General features: G+C 37.8%; 1 protein-coding gene across 2 annotated transcripts in view; it reads right to left on the reverse strand.

Moving 5' to 3' along the window:
* WAPL (WAPL cohesin release factor) overlaps positions 1–15,274 on the reverse strand; it is a 102,083-nt gene that overhangs the window by 15,175 nt on the left and 71,634 nt on the right. For both annotated transcript variants that reach the window (XM_079793576.1, XM_079793575.1), the window contains exons 9-15: positions 12,045–12,272; positions 8,188–8,299; positions 7,730–7,827; positions 6,235–6,311; positions 2,742–2,917; positions 2,293–2,408; positions 760–924 (exon numbers count right to left, since the gene is read on the reverse strand). In XM_079793576.1, the coding sequence (XP_079649702.1) occupies positions 760–924; positions 2,293–2,408; positions 2,742–2,917; positions 6,235–6,311; positions 7,730–7,827; positions 8,188–8,299; positions 12,045–12,272 (972 nt within the window). The remainder of the gene's footprint in view (positions 1–759; positions 925–2,292; positions 2,409–2,741; positions 2,918–6,234; positions 6,312–7,729; positions 7,828–8,187; positions 8,300–12,044; positions 12,273–15,274) is intronic.

The raw sequence follows: 15,274 nt of genomic DNA on the forward strand, positions 1-15,274 counted from the left end.
AAGCTCATGTACTTATATTATTGCTCTAGTGCCTAATGGTATGGGTGCCCATGTTTCACAATTTTCTTAGTTTTGATTTCTAAACCAGTAAGTTTGGAAAGACAGAGCACATATAAACAAAATACCTTTAATTTTTAAGAGTATAAAGATCAAAATGTTTGAGATGAGAATGATGGGCTCCTAACTGCAATTCAGGAAAAGATCAAATTGTTGTGGATTACTTTTGAGGGCACAGTTCAAACATTATTAGTTTCAAATAGGCCAAAAGAATTAACAGGTTAGTTAGCAAAGGCTTCAGAAACAATGAAAAGGATGGTTTATTATCACTTCTGCATATATGCAAACTATCATTTAAGGAAATGACAAAGGCAGCTAGGAATTTATGAGACTGGAAAAAAGTAAAAATTGTAATGTCCACTGTTGTCAAGAAACAAGAGGTGGGGCTGAAGGCTGATTCCTAATTTGTGATTAAAAATCTATTTTTGACTCATAAACAAATATGCCTTGTTTATGCTTTTCACTAACAATGCTTAAGGAGTGATTACAACTGTTGAAGACAGTCAGCAGAGAGAAAGTAAGTAAGGGTATTCATTCTGACCCAGTGTATCTCTCACTGAACTGGTGAGAGTGGGAGAGAAGTGGGGGAGAGGGGGCAGGGAAAAAAAGGAAAGAAGGGAGGGGAGACAAGACAGAGAGAAGTGCAACTGATAAGGAAGTTGGAAACATGCAACAAACTGAAGGTGTTAAGTTATTGCTTACCTGCACTAAAGCCTGAACGGCATGAACTTGTCCAGCTATCCTTAAACTATCATCTCCTTCTCCACTGCAGAAGGAAGAATCGAAAGAACACGACGTTTCCATGTTGACAAGACAGTGCCGATTCCGAGCACTATATTCTACTAAATTTATCAGTAGACCTAGGCCCTATAAAAATTAAAACATGCATATTACCACAGGTGAGAATTAAAAGCAAATGAACACAATATACATCACTTTTACTGGTAACTAGAAACCTAATCAGTGCCCTACCGTCTACAAAATAGTTAAAAACTAGTATGTAAGATAATGGTCTTCTCAAAAAATGATTTCACCATTTTAAAAAAAATCTTCACCTGAGGATGTTTTCCCATTGACCTTAGATAAGTTGAAGGGATGGAGGGAAGGAGAAACATGGATGTGAGAGACATATAAGACTGTTTGCCTCACACACACACACACCCCGACTGGGCCTGAAGATCGAACCTGCAACCCAGGTATGTGCCCTTGATGGTGAATCGAACCCCCGAGCCTTTGGTGTGGGGGCAGACACTCTAACCACTGACCCACATTGGCCAGGGCTTGATTTCACCACTTTTTTTAAAATCTCCATTTTTTAAATTCTTATATTTATTATTTGTACATAGGGCCCTTCACAGCTCTTTTGTACAATAAGATCATGTTCATAAGGAATCTACTGAAACCCACAATATCTATATACTAGAGGCCCATTGCAAGAAGAGATTCGTGCAATAGGCCTTCCTTCCCTTGGCTTCCAGCACCGGTTTTCCTCCGGCACCTGGGACTCAGGCCTTCGCTCCGGCCAGTCTGCCTTCTTCATCTTTGCTGCAGACTCCGGCCAGTTTGTCTTCACTGCTCTGCTGCAGACTCTGGCCAGAGTCTGCCATCTTCGTCTTCGCTACGGCACTCCGCCCCTGTAGATCCCTTCGCCCCCCGCCCACCCTCTCATAGCAGGCGTCCTGCCCCGCCTGGCCACTCCGCACCTGGAGCAGCTGAGTGGCCGCCATCTTTGGCCTTCTAATTTGCATACTCCCTCTGATTGGCTGTGGGCTTAGTGGAGGTACGGTCAATTTACATGTTTGTCTATTATTAGGTAAGATATAAAAGCCTAAGTGACTGAACGACTGGTCACTATGACGCACACTGACCACCAGGGAGGAGACGCTCAATGCAGGAGCTGCCCCCTGGTGGTCAGTGTGCTTCCGCCTCTGCAGCAGCACTACCAAGTGGCGGCGGCAGGCACGGCAGCATTGGGATGAACAGGAGCGGCGCCCAGCCAAGGCTTGGGCTCCTCCCCAGCCGCCTGCCACTTCGCACACTACTACATCCCCCGAGGGGTCCCGGATTGCGAGGGCACAGGCCAAGCTGAAGGACCCCACTGGTGCACGAATCCGTGCACCGGGCCTCTCGTATCCAATAATTGGTTCTAACCCCAAAACTAAGATGAAGTTTTCATTATCAACCAAGCACATAATCAACCAACTACTCATTTCTGAAATAGCTGCTTGGACTCACTAGCACTCGAATATCAAATCTCTGCTCCTGAGGTAGGTACTTTGGAACCTGAAGCACACAGTTCATCGCTGTGCCGATCAAGCCATCCTGTTCTCCTGTTTTGGTGCTGCCCCACTCTAAAACAGAAAACAGTGTGAAAGTGTTGCTGGTTCTTCTTCATGATACCAACAACCAACAAACATTAACAAGAATATGAAAAGTTAGAAATGTATAGCTCTTTCTTTTTTGAAACACATTAACTATAATATTTCCAAGCCAAGATACCAGGCTGGTTCTAAAATTACCAACTCCTAAAAGCAGTTGAATCTACTAGTATACATGAATAAGTGAATTACATGATAGCAATTAAAAAAAATCACTATATCAAAAAAAGAAACAAGGGTGTAACTTATTTTTACATGTAAATAAACAACCTTCCAGGGAGAATCTATGTAACACACATTACTTACCATTGTCGTTAGTTAAATTGAGCAGCACCCCAATAATGGCCCGCATGCAGTCTTCCACGGCTTTGCCCACATGGTTAGTGACATTCTGCTGAGGCAGAGGCTTGCTATCAGGCAAGCATATACTGTTCTCAGCACGGTTATACTGCTGAATCAATTCTTCACAATGTTGCAATGCTCTTAAGAGAAAACAAAATGTAGACTATTATTCTAAACAAAAAGAGTTAAATTTAAAACTTCTTACTTGGGCCTTAATGTTTCAAAATCTGTCATACATGCTGCCATATTAACTTACTTTCCTATCCCTATGTTATACTGTATTACCTAGTCAATCATGTACCAAGTATGTCTGGTATCACAATAGCTGCTACAGTTGATTTATTTTGGGAAAATTTGATAATTTAAATTTTTCTAGGCCAAGTTAAATTATAAATTCTATACAGAAGTTTTTATCTCTATTACTTAACAGTTGTCCCCCATTTTACCATTCTCTCCAACACAAATGACTACAACCCTTCTCCAAACAAGCTAAAGTTTTTAAGAGTTAACACTAGACACTTCTGAATTTCACTCAGATGTTTTTTAATGCATGTTCTTAGCAGATAGAGAGTATTATTTATATTAATACTGCACAATAAAATGACCTTGTATAGATGGGTATTAAATACTTCATAAATATTAGAGCAAATGACAGGTCATTTAACTGATGTGTCTCCTGGCAGAATCAAGGTATCAGCTGTACCCAAGGATTCTCAAGATGCTACCCAAAATAACAAGTACATTGAATGTTTACGCAGGTATAATATTTATGAATACTCTCCTTAAATCACAAAGTCCATTAAAAAAAAAAGTCCATGATGACAGATGATGTAAGCTGTCTGCTGATATGCCATGCATTATATATCACACAACACCCTTGAAGAAAACTGTACTATATCTGTTCCCCCTCTAGCTGCCTTTGGTTAGGACGGTATTCCTCATGCCTGATTTATAATAATGTCTTACGTAGATGTTTAGGGATGTTAGCCAGAACTACTATGCTGTTACGGTTCACTCAACTGCCTTAAGTAGTACTGAGCTAAATCACAGTTTGAATTGAGAGGTGGGTGAAGAAAAGTAAGGTATATTATTTAATTTTTCAATATATTATCCCTGCATTTATCAGGGTTTTACAGAAAAGTTTAAAAAGCCAGATTAACTGTAATATTTGTTGGATCTTTCACAAATATCCAACTCTGACCTCTACCTCTACTTCTAAGACATTTGACACAAAGGTCCTAATTACAACAAAAGAGCTAAAACCTGTCCTTATCAGGAGGCATGAAACATATAAGAGACATTTTAAAAGCAACAGATTTAACTTGCAAGAAGACTCCCTTTTTAACAGAGTAAAAAAAACTAGAATACATGCCTTAATGGTATGAAGTGTGATACAAAATTTACAAAATACAAGAGAGATGGAGAAGAAATTTACAGATTAAGAAAATCGATTAGAAAATACTGGAAATTGAATACTGACTGGACATATTAATATTAGGCAATTAATAATTTGTGGGGTATGAAAATAATAATGTGGCTATATTTTAAAGAGTCCTCTTGTATATACTTAAGTATTTATGAATGAAATGATAAATTTGCGGTATGCTTCCAGATAATCTAGAAGGGGGAATGATAGGGTTACAGATGGAAACTGGCCAGGATTGATGATGACTCAACCTCAATGATATGTACATCAAGGTTTATATACTATTTTGTCTCCTTTTGTCATGTGTGATATTCTCCCAAATAAGAGGTTAAAAAACAGATAAACTTGAGTCAGGTAGTAAGTGGGACTTTGTTATTATACTAAGGACTTTGAATATATGTGCAAAACCAGTAAGTAACTACAGAGATTTGCAGTTTGAGATTATTTTTACAAAGCATATATATATATATATATATATATATATATATATATATATATATGCATGCTTTGTAAAATATATATTTTGTAAAAAAAAAATATATATATATATTTTTAAATATATTTTTATTGATTTCAGAGAGGAAGGGAGAGGAAGAGAGAGATATAGAAACATCAATGATGAGAGAATCATCGATCGGCCGCCTCCTGCACACCCCCTACTGGGGATCAAAACCCTGGAACCCAGGAAGGTGCCCTTGTCTGGAATCGAACCTAGGACCCTTCAATCCGCAAGCTGACACTCTGTCCACTTAGCCAAACCAGCCAGGGCAAAAGCAGAGATTTGAGGACAGTTAACCCCCTGTGGTGTTATACTGGACAGGCTAGAATATCAAGAGTTAGGACAGAGAGAGCAGGGAGAGGCTGCTGCACTGGGGAGACAGCATTAGCCTAATGTCATGAAGTGGGGCTGAGTGTGTGTGGAATGGGGGAAGAGGCTACATACAGATCTGGGGGGGAAGATAAAAACAAAAGGGAAGAGGAGGGATAGTGATGTTTATTCATAATAAAAATAAGGCTGATACTTAGTATATGCCAATAATTGTTCTAGGCCAGTGGTCGGCAAACTCATTAGTCAACAAAGCCAAATATCAACAGCACAACGATTGAAATTTCTTTTGAGAGCAAAATTTTGAAAACTTAAACTTCTTCTAACGCCACTTCTTCAAAATAGACTTGTCCAGGCCGTGGTATTTTGTAGAAGAGCCACACTCAAGGGGCCAAAGAGCCGCATGTGGCTCGTGAGCCGCAGTTTGCCGACCACGGTTCTAGGCTTTATGCATATATATTAACTTTTTAAAAAATTAATCTTATTGTTCAAAGTGTTACAGATATCCCCTTTTTCCTCTATTGACTCCCCCTTCTTCCTCTCCCCTATATTAACTCTTTTAACATATATTGTTCATAATATATACAACATACAAGAGACATTTAAAAATCATTTTTAAAGTTTAGAAATATATTTTATACATACTAATAAACATTTTAAATGTTATAATTTAACATATAACATGTATATTATTATTTTTTTAAAATATATTTTATTGACTTTTTATAGAGAGGAAGGGAGAAGGATAGAGAGCCAGAAACATCGATGAGAGAGAAACATCGATCAGCTGCCTCCTGCACACCCCCCACCGGGGATGTGCCCGCAACCAAGGCACATGCCCTTTGACTGGAATCGAACCCGGGACCTTTGAGTCCGCAGGCCGACGCTCTAACCACTGAGCCAAACCGGTTTCGGCCATGTATATTATTATTTTTATTATAACAACAACCTTGAGTAAGTAGATACAATTATTAACCCCCCTCTGAAGAACTTGTAGCAAGGATCCACTTGTAAAAAGCTAGGATCCACACTCCAGTCACTCTGGCTCCAGAATCTGCACGCCTAACTTTTACTGGACTGTACTGCTTCTGGTACACAGAATTCGACAGACGAGGTGTTTTATGGAGGAAGATCATACAACAGTATTTTCTTTAAGCCAATCTAAATGCTTTAAATAAAAAGTGTGATATTTCAGAAAAACTTACTTAGCTGATGAAACAATGAGTTGTGAATCTTTATATGCTATCAAGTAGCTTTGATTCTCTGGATTATGCACTGTTACCTAAAAGGAAAAAATTTGAAATGATTGTGTCAATCCATAACTTCAGTCATTCACATACAACACACTTATAACTAGTGCTCTAAAAGACAAAGATGAGAAAATTCAGCCCTTGTCATGTAAGTAAATAACAACCCACATGTTCCTGCTTTCAAATAATAAAGCTATCGCTTTATTACAAAGTTAAAACATTACCGTTACAATTGCTTGCTCATAATGTATTCTGTGCTATACATTCACTGTAATGACTTACCAAGCACACTGAATGTCAGAAAAGAGCAGTCTCTAACTTATACACAAACTAATCAAGTTCTTAAATGGATTCATTTAGAATTAAAAAAATATATACAGGACTGGGCAAAAGTAGGATTACAGTTGTGAGTACACAAAATAGTTTATTCTTGTATTATTATTAGTTGCATTTTTATTTCCATACAAACAACTGTAAACCTAGCTTTGCCTACCTCTGTATATCTGTTTATCAAATGTACTTGAAGTACTCTAGAACAGAGAAGGTACAATTTCAACTATGCCAAAATTTTTTTTTAAAGATTTTATTTATTGATGAGAGAGAGGGGGGAAAGGAAGAGGAACATTGATTTGTTATTCCACTTATTTATGCATTCATTGGTCGATTCTTGTATGTGCCCTGACCAGAGATCAAACCCAAAACCTTGGTGTATTAGGATGGTGCTCTAACAACTGAACTATCTGGTCAGGGCCAAAAAGTTTTAACTACACTAGATTATGTCCCCACTGATGGTTCAAAAAGAACTGGCTACTCCAATCTGATCAATACACAATCTATGCATCCTGCACTTCACTGGCAGCATAATTTCTCTGAACTGGGTTAAGTTATTCATTAAAGGGAAAGAACAAATATACTTATTATGGCACACAGTTCAATAGTACCATTCTTCAACACCAAATATTAAGAAAATTCTTATTAATTAAAAGAACAAATGAACACCTGACTGCTTTTTACTATCATTTTCCCTAAAGAAGTTAACATAAAGGGTGTCCCAAAACAATGTGTACACACTTTAATAGCTGATAGTTCAATTTTGAAAATGAAATGTATTTTAACAAACACTGCCTTTATTCAAAGTGTGTGAATACAGTTTTTTGGACACCCTATATGTAAGTAGAATTCCACATTAAGGAAAGAACAATAACATTTGGCAATATAAACAAAACCAACATGCAAGGTTTTGTATGGAGCAGCAATATACATATTCTTAAAAGACTAAACTGCTCATTTAACTTGTTCATTAACAATGGTTGCTCAAAGAATGCATCACAATTACAATTTGGACTTTTTAAAAAGTGAAACTCTAGAGATACATAATATAAATTATTTGGCAGTCTCATACACATAATTGAGATTAAATAATTTTCTCCAAACAGTTGTCTATACTTACACTTTCTAGAACTCGTAAACATCTCTCTGCTCCCCATAATGAGGCTACTAGTTTCTCTTCATCCTCATCTCTACTGAGATGATCCACACATTCTTTCACTAGAAGAAAAGAAATGGATGTGTACCAATTAGCACGTCTCAGCACCTAAGTACCTGCCCCCTTCACGAACATTAAAAGCCAACTGTACACATGCTGTGGATATGCTGGAACCTCTCTGACATGAATTATTCTAAGTTTTATACTATGAGATGTTGAAATGTATGAGACTCTAATTTATTGTAATTATTTTCTTTCCATTACTTTCCAAGCATTAATGGCATTTCCTATGAAAGAGATTTGCAAAATCTACTAAAAGGACAGATCTTTTCAAGTGATGAAATTATTTTCAAAATATGTAAATAAAATATATTTTTCATCCTTTTAAATATATGAAAAGGCTATGAGTATATTTATCATACCTTTATCTACAATATGATCCAGACCACCCAAAAGCCGGAGTTCTTCTTTAAACCAGTCTCCTGCTCGTTTAGAAGTAAGGGATAGTAACGTCTCCATAGCTAAATGCCCAGTCTAAAAATCAGAAGTACCATTAATGAATCTTTACTTTTAACAATGATTCTGAGGCAACAATTCCAGAGGTTTTCTTTAGAAAAGTTCACTGCATGCCCATAAAGTTCACTGTATTCTTTTTCTTTTTTCAGAAATTTTTATTGATCTGAGAGAGAAAGAAACATCTACCGGCTGTCTCCCACATGCACCAGACCAGGGACCAGACCACAGCCTGGCCATGTGCCCTGACAGGGAATGGAACCAGGGCCCTTTCAATGTGTGGACGGTACTCGACCACTGAGCCAGACTGGCCAGGGCCATGGTGTTATTTACAATGCAGTAAGTGCTTTTATAAGTGAAACTGGAGTGATTTTAATTTTTATCTGAATAGTCATCAGCTGAAGAAATGGTTTTAACCAATGGTTTGCTTTCATGGAAGAGGAATCTCATTTATCAGTTCAATGAAATAGATACTGGTGGTATTTCCCAGGTATATGCTCAAAAGTGGGAGTGTTGAATTAAACGGTGCCTGTATTTTGACTGCAAATCAATATATACCAGATTAATTTACCACGAAGGCTAAAACAAGTAACACTCTAAGTGTGGGCATATCAGTTGTTCTGAATCCTCAAAATCTTACCATTTTAAATTTTTTTCCTGAGGGTAAAAAATTGTATCTTATTGCTTTGGTTTGTATTGTTCTAATTACAGTAAACTTCAGCATCTTTTCACATATTGTTTCTCTTGTCAATTCTTCTTTCCTTATTTACCTGCTAGGTTGCTTATCCTTTGCTTATTGTTATATATATTTTCTTATTTATTAGATTTACCAGGCTTAAACTTTATACTGCAGTTAGCAGCTTGGATACACATTGTCTGGTTACCATGACAAAACTATATATAATTTCAGGACCACCACTAAAGGAAGCACAGAATAGTAAGTCATATTTATAACAAGACTGAAGTTTTTCTTTATTTGCCTTTAATTATTATTTTTCTTTTCTATTGTATTTCATTCTAAAAGCATATAGCTATCCCCCGCCAAAGAGCAGTCTGAATCTTGTTGCAATAGGAACTTCAGCATAAAAAATTAGCAAAGCTAAAAAGACCTGGTTTTCTTTCCAAACCTTCTTTCCTTTGTAATTTGCAAGTCTACATTAAGTCCTCCTGAACAATTTGGAAATGAATATAAATTGGGTATATAAAAATGCAAAAAAACACACATCTTACCATCAAATTTCAGTATTACAGATTTAGAAGAGATCTAGAACATTTTAGTCTAATCTCTAACAAAGCTGATGTCAAGGTGAAAATATAGAACTGAATTCAATGCTATAAAAACAGATTCATTTCCCCCCATTCCCAGTCTAAGCCCCTGAAAGAATAATTTAATGAGATTGGTTCCGGTATATTAGGCTCATGAGTCACATAGTGAATCTGAAGCCTAATGAGACTTTATTTAGGAAGAAAGGGGACAGTAATTTGATGTTAATATCGCAAAAGCTGGTGAGTTTTTATGCTAAAAAGGGACTTTATCATTTCCTTCTATTGGCATAAAAAGGATTGTGGATATTTTAGGCTATTTTCAATATATTATATGCTAGCATTTTAACACAGCCTACACAATCCAAATATTTTACTTGAAAACTGAAATAGTCCTCAGAGTTAAAGCACAGCCAAATCATTAATCAGAGTATTATATCCAGCTACTGTTAGCTCTGTTATTTAAATTGTACCTGAAAACATTATAATATTAATATTTTAAATTATCTTTCCAGGGCACATCAGGAGTAGCAGTATATTTCAAGGAAGAAATTAAGCAATTAATAAAACAAACAAAAATTATGCACAGGGAGAGTCAATGTACCAACAATGTCTACTTAAGATTTAAAACAATCAGATATTAAGAGAGAAACAAAGACATTCTAAAATCAGCAACTCTGTTCTGGTTTTAATCATGTGAGTAAACTAGTTAACACAATATAAGAAAATTATTATGCTGGTATTTACCACCCTAATAAATTCAACAAACCATGGAGGAAAATCAATAAACAAGTTTATCATGTTATTTAATATCAAATACCTGGAAAGAATTTAATATTGAACAATATGGGAGATAGAACAAACACATAAAGGTATGCAGCAAATAAAAATTATAGGCTCAAATTTATTCTTTACATGATTAAAAGTTTGTATATATTATAAAAATATAAAAAAATAAAGAAAAATTATGAATACACTTTACAAGTAGTATAAAAATAGTTTGGTGAGGTAGAGGGATTGTTTATCCACTATCTGAGCATAAAACAATTCTCTGTCCAACTTTAATACATGAAAGTACTCTTTAGTAGTACATGTCAATTTTATATCCTGCCTTTAAATGTTAACTTGCTTTCCCTTATCAACCCCCACTTTATTCAAATTCCATACTCTACCTTCACCAAAAAGTGCAATATCCCTAAGTCATAGCTAGCTAGCTCAACAATTTTTGAGGCAATTGCTGCAGTCTTCAGTTTAGTAAGCAGTTGGAAAAAAAAACAAAAACTGCTTATGTAGTTTTGATGTTGGAAATACCTGAAAGTCAAGTTACATATAAACAAATAATTTTATTTTTTCAAAATGACAAGGCGAAGTATTTTCTACTAGCCTGGTAATCTTGAGGAGTATTATTGATTATACAAGTAAAAGATAAAAAAAGAACTGGAATTAACCAAAAGCAACACAGTCATTTTAAACTTGGAGATATGTATTGAGCATAAGGGTAGCAGTTAATGGGACACCCTGACAAACTCTAGAACGAGTGAATGCTCATTGAAAATGACCTTGTAGCTTTAGCCGGTTTGGCTCAGTGGATAGAGCGTCGGCCAGCGGACCACAGGGTCCCAGGTTCAATTCCGGTCAAGGGCACGTACCTTGGTTGCAAGCTCCTCCCCAGCACCGGCCCTGGTGAGGGCTCATGCAGGAGGCAACCAAGGGATGTGTTTCTCTCACATTGATGTTTCTCTCTCTGTCTTTCCCTCTCTCTTCCACTCTCCCTAAAAATCAATGGAAAAATACCCTTGGTGAGAATTAACAACAACAACAAAATAATAATTAAAAAAAGAAAAACATTAGAAAAAGAAAATGACCTTGTAAAAATCTCTGAATTCTTATTCCCAAAACCCACAGAGAATAAGTATTCAAATTCCTAATAGCTTAAAAGTAATTTCTACATTAAAAAAAAAAAAAATCGAGCCCGACCGGCGTGGCTCAGTGGTTGAGCATTGACCTATGAACCAGGAGGTCAGGGTTCGATTCCCAGTTAGGGCACATGCCTGGTTGCAGGCTCGATCCCCAGTGTGGGGTGTGCAGGAGGCAGCTGATCCATGATTCTCTCTCATCATGGATGTTTCTCTCTCTCTTCCTCTCTGAAATCAATAAAAATATATATTTTTTAAAAATCGAGAAAAGAATTAATGTGCTGGGGGGTGGGAGAGGTCAATGGGGAAAAAAGGAGACGACATATGTAAAACTTTTAACAATAAAGAATTTAAAAAGAGAGAGAAAAGAATTAGGCAAAATGCAATAAAAATTTTACTGGCAAAAAAATATATAGATGGGCTATAGTTTAGGAATTTCAGGCAGGGAACAGAATTATTCTCAGAACTAAACCTTCAGAAAATCTGCTATATTGTAAACCAAGAGGCTAAATGTCACACACTTGCTGTGACTAAAAACTTTCTGGAAGTAATTTTCATTTTATAATGGAAAGAAGGAAGAAACCCACCGTTATGTTTTCTAGATCAAGATGCTTGTTGTGTACAGTTTCACAGAGCCTTCGAATTTTTTCCTTGATTTTGTTCATGTCTTTTTCATTCAGTAGCTTAGCTGAAGAAGCATCTTGTTCCAGTTCTAGAAGTCGAATCATTAGGTCTAGACTAGCTCTATCAAGATCCATGTTCAAACGATCTCTACTCAATATGTACATGAGGGCAGCTGTACAAAGGGACAGATTCTTCAATGGACAAAAAAAAAAAAATTATGTAATCAATTAGTGGCAATTTCAGGAAATAAGACCATTTTGACATTTATTCACATGGTGGAAACCTTGAAAATGTTTGACTCATTGAAACCCCCACCCCTTAAAATATTCTATAGAAATGTGAATTAAATAAAGTACTGCTGCATGAAGTTGTGCTTTCTGAAGACCTCCCTACATGAATGCTCTAAAGCAAGAATATAAGTGAAAGTACATATTTCTTTAGCTATTCCGTGTTTAATAAGAAGTTTCAGTACATTTTTTCAGCTCTCTCTATGTAATCCTATTTTACAGTACACTTCACTATCATTCTTTATGATTAAATAAAGTCAAATTTCAAAAAATAGATTTCAATAAGTAAAATCAATAATCTGTACCCAGATGCTCAGTGGTTGAGAATCAACCCATGAACCAAAGAGGTCACCGGTTAGATTCCTGGTCAGGGCACATGCCCGGCGTTTTGAGCTCGATCCTCAGTTGGGAGCCTGCAGGAGGAAGTCATCAATGTTTCTCTCTCATCAATGTTTCTAATTCTCGCCCTTCCCCTCTCTCTAAAAATCAATAAAAACATTTTTTTTAAAGTGAATGTGTGTTTTAAAATCTGTACTAGAAACTTAGCTATGTTTTTCTGTAAAATAAACACAACCACGTTTGTGTCAATATATAAAAGTAAAATACCCAAACAAACACATTTAGACTCATTTCTTTAAAATAAACCAATTAGGTCTGGCTGAACCAAGTATCCTACCTAATAATAGACAAATATGCAAATTGACCGTACCTTTGCTATGCCTGCGATTGGCCAGGAGGCGCGGGGGGGGGGGGGGGGGCTCGGGGTGACAATTGGGCCGGCGGGACGCTGAGCTTGTGTCGCCAGCGGCAGCTCGAGCGCAGCGTCTGTGCCATGGCTGTGCTGCGGCACAGAAGGGGCCTCTGGGGCAGCGAGCTCACGTCCCACCGCGGACCATCAAAAGCAGGGGAGCTGGGTGCCTGTCTGCTGGTGCACCAGGCCTTTCAGAAGCCTCCGCCGGGCCGCCGGGGCAGAGGCTTCTGAAAGGCCTGGTGCACCAGCGGACAGGCACCCAGCTCCCCCGTGATCGAAAGCGAAAGCGTGTAGGGGACCCTACATGTGCATGATTCAATCATACACTGGGCTTCTAGTTTAAAAATAAAATCATGTGTTCTCAAAATCATTCAAATCAGGTAGCTGGCATACTTTGCTTATAATAGGTACTAAAACCTATAAGTAATGCAAGGGATATAGTTTAGGTCAGCATTATTTCAACATTTAAGATATACTGTAGTACACTTATTTCAATGCATAAAAACACAACTATGTAAACATTTAAACTTTAAATCCCCCAAAGCAAAGAAATTTCAGACTAAGTGACTAATTAAATGCTTACACAGAAAATTAATTTTGGAAATTAGGATGACACAGTATAGGCTTTGGGAGTCCAATGCCCCCAAGAACACAAATTAATGCTTTAGTCCTCTTATCTACATCTACATCTATAAAACCCTAATATGCAAATAGAACGGTGAACCGGTCGCTATGATGTGCACTGATGACCAGGGGGCGCGCGTGGAACATGGCGGGCATCAGCTGCTGCGGGATGGTGGAGCAGGTGAGCTAAGGCGCCAGACCAAAGCAGGGCGCCAGTCGCTGTCATCAAGGCGATCCTCTGGTGGTTACTGAAAATTCTTTGCTCCTGCGCGTCGCAGTCTTGCCCGGCGCTTCCACCCGCTGCCAGCGCTGGTCCCGCTTGCACCAGCTGGCGGCCTCAATTACTCGACGCCATCAGCGGGTGCAAGTGGTGGCTGTCAGCCCCGATCGCCTCTGAGGGCTTCTCCATCTCCCCCTGCTCTTGAGGGGCAATTGGGGCAGCAGCTGCTGCTTGCACCTGCTGCTGGCACCAGCCCCAATCACTCTGCGCTGTCAGTAGGTACGAGCAGGGCCGGCACCGTCAGTGTGTGGGAGCAGCGGTGGCAGGAACGGGGCTTCTGGCAGATAGGGCACCAGAGGCCAGGCGGGGGTGTGGAGGATGGGCCGAGACCCACTCCAGTGCCCACCGCAGCCTCGCGGCCCTCAGTTCCTTTCAAGGTGCACAAATTCGTGCACTGGGCCCCTAGTAACTGCATAACAAAACAAATTAACAGGTCTCTTCTCTTCCCCCTCATTTTGTATCTGCTACAACTTGGTAATGGAGTTATCCTCACAGAGGGATAAGTACAATGCTTTCAGTTTCGGAAGACTCAAGAATGTCTTCCTTATTCTGCATTTGAAACATAATTTCCCTGAACAAAAATATATAATAAAGTCATCTCAAAATACCACTATTGATAATGATTAGCAATGATTATTTTTTAACTTCAAAAATGTTAAACCTGACTTTATCACATATTTTTAAGAGGAAATGTCAAAGTCAAAATGAAAATGAGGAATTCTTTTTCACAATGAGCTATGTCCCAATTCAACATCCAGACAAAATGCTTTTTAAAAAAGTTCAAAACCTTTTTTGTCATGCTACTGATATCAAAGATTAGTAAAAGATTTTTTTTCTAGTACTTCCTGGTTAGAGGAAATCTATGCTTATAGAATTAAATACAGTGGAACCTTGGTTTTCAAACTTAATTCGTTCCGGAAGGCTGTTTGAGAAGTGATTTGTTTGAAAACCGAATCACTTTTTTTCATTAGAAATAATGTAAATTGAATTAATCCATTCCAGACCCCCAAATGATTCCCTGCTTTAACCTTTCTTATATACAGTGCATGTCTAATGTACTGTTTAATTTATAAATACTTTTTTTAAAATCCTCACATCCGAGGATATTTTTCCATTGATTTTTAGAGTGTGGAAGAGAGAGGGAAAGACAGAAAGAAATATCGGCGTGAGAGAAGCACATCAATTGGTTGCCTCCTGCATAAGCCCCAGCAGTACTTGCCCTTGACCGGAATCAAACCTGGGATCCTTCAG

This window comes from Cnephaeus nilssonii (assembly GCF_951640355.1).
Source record: "Cnephaeus nilssonii genome assembly, chromosome: 16".
Lineage (NCBI taxonomy): Eukaryota > Metazoa > Chordata > Mammalia > Chiroptera > Vespertilionidae > Cnephaeus > Cnephaeus nilssonii.